Source organism: Photinus pyralis, unplaced genomic scaffold (genome assembly GCF_008802855.1).
Source record: "Photinus pyralis isolate 1611_PpyrPB1 unplaced genomic scaffold, Ppyr1.3 Ppyr1.4_LG4, whole genome shotgun sequence".
Lineage (NCBI taxonomy): Eukaryota > Metazoa > Arthropoda > Insecta > Coleoptera > Lampyridae > Photinus > Photinus pyralis.
The window spans coordinates 27,357,865-27,364,399 of record NW_022170511.1 but is presented as its reverse complement, the minus strand read 5'-3'; the positions used below and the strand labels follow the sequence as shown (position 1 = coordinate 27,364,399).

Sequence of the window (6,535 nt, the reverse complement as noted above, 5' to 3'; positions counted from 1 at the left end):
ACGCCAGTTTTTATTCTGTGGTAAGGATACATAAAGTGAAACAGATGATTGTGCATTCTAAAAACATCTGGCATTCTTATTTCAAATGGGTCGCCAAGCACGATATAAACTGACGTTCAGAACACAACAATCCTGTTTCTATAGAAACGACAACGACGCCAGATTCTAAACGTGCTATTTTTGACCTTTAAATTAAATTCAGAATCGTCGGAAGTTATACAATGATTTGTATGGTTTCTGCTATAAAATAAAATTGTCTATTATATACGACGATAAAGGGAAACTAACCATCTCATTGGTTAAAATACCCTTTTATTGTCTTATATAAGTAATAAATAACTATTATTTCATAATTCATTGTTGGCTAATAACATATACTCATATACAATGCTAATAATACATCAAAGTAGAAAGTAGTGGACAACTTTAACACTCTATGATAATTTCTGAAGTAATAAAAATACTTTTTACAATTTCCTCTTGGCAAATAACAGCTGATTTGACAGTGATCGAGAAGTATTCGTTTGAAATTTTTTTGCAAACAAAGTTAAGTTCTATATATACTTACCCATTCTAGGTCAGTTTGCAGTGTAACGTAAAATGGGTACGAGTAAAATTTCTTCTTGGAGTGTTTTCCCGATAGAATTGAAAAAATATTGACACATGGTGCCTCGTACTCATGAAGTTCTAAGTTCTCATTTGTAGGTACATACATACAGAGTGGCCCAACGAGAAGTATACAGAGGGCTTTTACGGTATTAAATTTAGGAATTTCGAAAAATCCTCGAATATGTCAATTTTGTATTCGAGGGGGACAACTTTTAGAATACAAATCACGAACCCAAGTCTTGACCCCTCTACGTAGGGAGCTTAACCCCTAAAATTTTAAATGGAATCCTATGGCAAATGGCACATTATTTGAAAGCCAATTTAATCGTGATTACTAATCTGCTTTGCTTTTTAAATTCTTTTGATTCGTTTCGGAGATATTCGCATTTGAAGTGGTTTTTTTCCCCTGATTTATGTCCTTTAGATTACTTCTTGTGGGGATATTTAAAGAATAAAGTTTATGCTACTCCGCCCGAAACATTACAAGGGTTGCGAGCACGTATAACCATAGTGTAAGAATAGAATACACTATGGTATAACTCAACAATTTCGAGCGATTACCCCTGAAATTTTGCAACATGTACGGCAGCGTTTTGAAGGAAATCTTTATTATTGCATGGAAGCAGGCGGAAGGCAATTCGAGCATTTATTGAAATAAATGTTGTGTGTTTAAAGTTATTTGCTATTTTTTGCACAATTTAAACCAATTTAAAAATTTTAATACAAGGTGACTTAGATCGCATTTGTTTTGGTTTTTTTTTAGAAAAAACCATTTCAAATGCGAATATCTCCGAAACGAATCAATAGAATTTAAAAAGCAAAGCAGATTAGTAATCACGATTAAATTGGCTTTCAAATAGTGTGCCATTTGCCATAGGATTCCATTTAAAATTTTAGGGGTTAAGCTCCCTACGTAGAGGGGTGAAGACTTGGGTTCGTGATTTGTATTCCAAAAGTTGTCCCCCTCGAATACAAAATTGACGTGTTCGAGGATTTTTTGAAATTTCTAAATTTAATACCCTAAAAGCCCTCTGTATGCTTCTCGTTGGGCCACTCTGTATACGTAGATACATGTTGGACTGTATTTTATGCAAGTAAAGCTGATTTGCGTTAAGTTCCATACATTTTGCATCTCTGGCCTCTTGCATGAGCCCCAATTAAATTTCTCCGACAGTTACTTTCAACGGGAGCAAATGTTTTCACAAAGAATAAGATTATCTATAATAAGATCGCTTTAAAAGACGAGGAAAAACCAGCCCTAAATAATACCACACAACATTTGTCTGTGATAACACAGAGCTAGTTGTTAGCCGCGAGATTCACATCTTCTCGCAATAATTAATATGTATGTAGGTACAATAAATGCAGTGCACTTTCGCTAAAAGAATAATTTTAAAAACAGTAAAATATTTAGTCACTTCATAAGGATATTAGTTTGTGGGTTCATTACACGTAAATGCAGTGCAGCACTGTACTACTGAGTTTTACCTCTTGCATGTACATGCATGACGCTCATTCATCTTTGAATCATTCTTGAAAAGTCTATATAAGGTAAATATACCTTCCATTCTAATAATAAAGCAACTGGTGCGAACAATATGAGCCAAACTGAAATTATCTACGTCATTTTGTGTTATTCACAGCTGAAAATGGTATTTTGATACTTTATAGAATCTTCATTTCGCATATTTGGCGAAATTCCAAGAAATGTTCCAATATATACATTATTTTGTTCATATCGACCGTTTTAACATTTTTAAATATAAACTATAAACTGTGTTGTTTGATAACAGTGCAATTCGAGTAAGTACCTACGTAAACGCTGCATCAGCGTGCTTAAAAAATAAGTCACCCACACCTGTTGTATCGACACATACCCAAAATAGTACGAGAATGAAAAACTCTTAAATGTCTACGTAGCGTTCAGATGGCTTTATAAACAAAAAGCGAGCCGAACATTTCCAAGATTTGACCCCCTACCGCCCCTTTTTCCAATCCGTGGACGCTGCCGACGTTAAGCGTCGAGAGTAATTCAGTGTCGAACGCCAGTCGCCGCAAACGATTCGCTTATCACGTCACGTACACACCACTAGGTCAGTAAAATAAATTAGGCACTGTTAGTGTTAGTTCTTTTTCTATTGGAACTGTAAGTAGAGCAGCTTTATAATTTACCTACCCTAAAGAAAAACGCAATTTCCAAAGTAATTTCGCGCGTCTCTCGATTCCGTCCGTTTTGCGCTTCCGTTATAAAACGCGAGTGGATTTTTCGATGTAAATATATCCAGAGATCTAAAATAGGAGCGCCATTTCGGTTCGTGCCCTACATTGGTCAGGCAATAAGCGTGCTTACGCAGAAAAAATTGCAAATCAAAAATAACTAACTCTGTAATGCTCATTGCAAAACTGCAGTTTTCATAATCGTAGGTCCAGCATGTGGACGTATCGAAGAGTAAATGACGTTTGTACCAAATTACAAATGATATGTTTCATGGTGAGGTAACAGTGAGACGCTGGGATACTAAAAATAGAAAACACCAAGACGGGTGCGGTCCATATTATCCTCGTGTAGGTCTCGATGCAGGGACGAATAATTTTAGAGACTATCAAGTGGGTGTTTTGCCATACATTACCGATTGCTCACTTCGGCTCTTTTTTTTCTTTAATTGGAAATGTATTCTCAAATTTAGATTCTTCTGACAAATTCGATTGAAATTAATTTGCCATTTGATATCGAACCAACACTTGACGTAACGTTGTAAAAATAGCCTCCGTAATTTCTGCACTTGAAAAGTGAAACTTTTCTGGCCTGGCCTCGATCTGAACGGAAATAATTGTTGACGTCAATTTCAGCGATCGATCGAGGAAAACGTCAAAATGTTTAAAAACCACCTAGAAATGATAAGCCGGAACGAAACGGCTTCGAAGAAAGCAAAATTCTGGCAAGCGTTTGTCGGTTCCCTAAAAGGTAAAAGTAGAAAAGTGGCTTGCCTCTGCTAATCTTAACAGTTTAGGATCCGAAGATTTGCGAGCTCCAGAAGGTTCCCACAGAAGCCCCCGTGGAATTTTCCGGCCGATAAGTGAGTTCCCTCAACTATCATCGACATGGGACACTTGGCCATACGGCAAATCGATCTACGATGATCCCATTCATGCCGGTGAACGCGTTAACGTACCCGGATATCGTTACGATCCACTTCACCGCGACATATATGGATATTCACCGCGCCGAATTTTCCCACATAACTATGGATATTCGCCGTTAGCAAGATACCGGCCTGGTAAGAACTAACAACAAAGCTTTGAAAACATCCTATCATGCCTACTTAGTTACTGTTTAGGGCACCGCAGAGGCGCCTCTCTGTAGGCATCTTCTGTAAAAATTAAACATCTACCAGAATCTAGAACATCAGATTGTTTATCACGTTAATTACCGCGACATTAGTGATACCGTTAAGTTTTTTAGAGAAATTTATTAGAGTTATCCTTTGATTAACGTGATAAACTTTCCCAAACATCCATTGCGAAATTTTTGGATTTTTATCGTAATGGAATAAACACGTGTTCTGTGTACAAAATTTTACATTAATGATCACTAGTGTGTTTTATTACTCAGCTGCGCGACCATAACTCGATTTAGTACACGTGTTATAATAATACCGTAATTGTATATTAATTTATAAAAAAAGCTTAAGCAAGCTGTTTATTTACTTGGTGGTTTGTAAATAATGCCAATATGTTTGTAATAGAAATAAAAAATTCGATAAAAAATTAAAAAAAATTGCCCCTGCAAAAGCTTGAGCCGTATCGATTTTCTGAAGTAAAAAGTGGCGCAATCCGAATTTCTTCATACAATCACCACTAAAGCATGATGCTTTGTTGCTGCGTCGTGCCGTTATGCTTACTTAACATTTGCTCATCATCCTATCGCTCTAGCATTTGCCCGGGCGATGTAACTCTTTTATTTACTTACCCGACAACCGTTTCCCCCATCCCTTTAATGAAATAAACTTTTAATTGCAGATGTAAATAGTTTTTACATTTTTGTGAAATAGATGTGCAACTTTTAATATTTTTGGCACAGTACCAGGTGAGATATTTTTGGTACCCACCACCCAATAATAAAACTGAGCGAAAAGTTTAACGCAACCACACGCATACTACTGCTACATTGTCATACTTACTCGTAACGTTAATGTGTTAACATCCACCAGTGATCGTAAATAAACTTTGTGCTATCTACGCAGTGTTCCACATACCCAAAGTCAGGCCTTTTGACGCTGAACAAGCTTGGGACGATCATCTTGCACGTAAAGCAGAAAGAGAACGTATGTATCCCAGCGCCTTCGACAATTTCCACACGACTTATCCATTCAGTCGTTACCCTCTTTACTTGGTCCATGCAAAAAGGCCACGCTTAACTGATGAGGAAAAAAGAAATCCCCATGATTCTTGGTTGGATCACTTAGATCGTATGAACGATCTCGACAAATTGTCCAGCATGTTCCCGAAATGGTGGAGTCCGACACCCATTAAGGTAAAAACTTGACAATTTTTTCAACGCCGGGAATAACGACCTTGCTCTTACAGATTGGAGAGTTTGCACCAAGGCCAAACGAAGTCGCTTTTAATTATTTCGGTCAACCAATTTACACGCGTGGTGGTCTGCGACCAAGTAAGCTTCTATGGTCAGATTTATTAAATCCATCCCCTAGTTTGCCTCTGTCTGCCATCACTCGCGATCCCTGGTGGTGGAATCATCCCGCTTTAAAACCCTATGAACCTTTAAGCAAGTGGGGAAAATCCCCATATTTCCTCAGAGATTCGTACCTATCTCCCGTCAAGAGGACTTACCTATGGGACAAACACCCCGTCAGACCTTTCGGTAAGTCTAGTCCATATCATTAACAGTTCCGTCAAACTATGGGCTTTTTTGGAAAGGACAGCTGGATAATTTGATCACAAACAATGAGTCGTTATCCCAAAACTCAATTCCTTACCCCCATATCCTTCATTCTTTAACCCTAACAGTCTGCAATTATTTATTTACCTGGCTCGTAGTGATTTTTGTATATAGAGTTATGTAGTGGTAGTTTCTGCTGTCCTCGATTTTTCGATTTTTTTGTATACCTATAGCCCCTTGTATCATTCACTCAAGATCATGACAGTGTTGGTTTGTTATGTAAACTGAACTTTCCATTTCCCTCCACTCTAATCAAATTCTCTTTTTATTTCAGCTGCTATTTAATCAACCCCATCGTTTGCAGCTCGACTGTTGAAAGAAAAATTTAAAAATTTAAATTAATTATTGGCTATCTGAATTAAATAATGAATGTATTTTTAAAAAATAAAAACGACACTCCCAGGTACTTAAAAAACGACAATAAAATCGATTCTAATATACACGACGAAGCAACTTCACTGCCTTTCTTTTTAATTCCGTTTTAGCGAGTTTAATATATAGGTAGGTAAATAAGATAAGCGCCATCACACTATTAATGCTAGTGCATAACCTACAACACCGCTAAACACCTACAGACATACCTCATATTTACACTTAAAGTAGGTACTGTGCCTTTAGAAGTTGTAAATGGGAATCTTATTTTTTTTTTAATTCCCGTTCCCGTAAGTAAATAAATATTTACTGTGAATGTTTGGTAAACAATAAAGTGTTATAAGTAACATGTTTCTTAATTTTGAAAAATAAGTTTATTTTGTAGTTACCTACCTATGTGTTTATTTTAATCTGTATTTTGAAATCAACCTGGATATCAATCGTTTCCTCGCAAATAGTCGAACCCCAATTTGTTATAACAAGAAACCTAGCCTAAAGAGGGGAAATACATAATATGGCAAAAATCATACGTACCTACCACATATATTGCTTGCGATTAAAAGCAAGTCAAGAATGGCAAAGTTACGGCATCAC

General features: G+C 36.7%; 1 protein-coding gene across 2 annotated transcripts; it reads left to right on the top strand.

The window, feature by feature from the left end:
• The first annotated feature begins 2,543 nt into the window (after nt 1-2,543).
• LOC116168186 lies at nt 2,544-6,022 on the top strand. 2 transcript variants are annotated; one of them, XM_031483867.1, is made up of 6 exons: nt 2,544-2,702; nt 3,460-3,574; nt 3,621-3,887; nt 4,854-5,143; nt 5,197-5,491; nt 5,844-6,022. In XM_031483867.1, the coding sequence occupies exons 2-6, from the start codon at nt 3,484-3,486 to the stop codon at nt 5,852-5,854; spliced, it is 954 nt and encodes a 317-aa protein (XP_031339727.1). In that variant the 5' UTR covers nt 2,544-2,702; nt 3,460-3,483; the 3' UTR covers nt 5,855-6,022. The 2 variants fall into 2 exon arrangements, with proteins under 2 accessions (XP_031339727.1, XP_031339728.1); XM_031483868.1 differs by lacking the exon at nt 2,544-2,702 and adding an exon at nt 2,731-2,755.
• The last annotated feature ends 513 nt before the right edge of the window (nt 6,023-6,535 follow it).

Bases quoted from the DNA above. Each gene is read 5' to 3' on its own strand.
- LOC116168186 (XM_031483867.1), top strand. From the start codon at position 3,484: ATGTTTAAAAACCACCTAGAAATGATAAGCCGGAACGAAACGGCTTCG. The intron at 3,888-4,853 runs GTAAGAACTAAC...CTATCTACGCAG, and splicing joins GTTAGCAAGATACCGGCCTG to TGTTCCACATACCCAAAGTC. The intron at 5,144-5,196 runs GTAAAAACTTGA...TTGCTCTTACAG, and splicing joins GGAGTCCGACACCCATTAAG to ATTGGAGAGTTTGCACCAAG.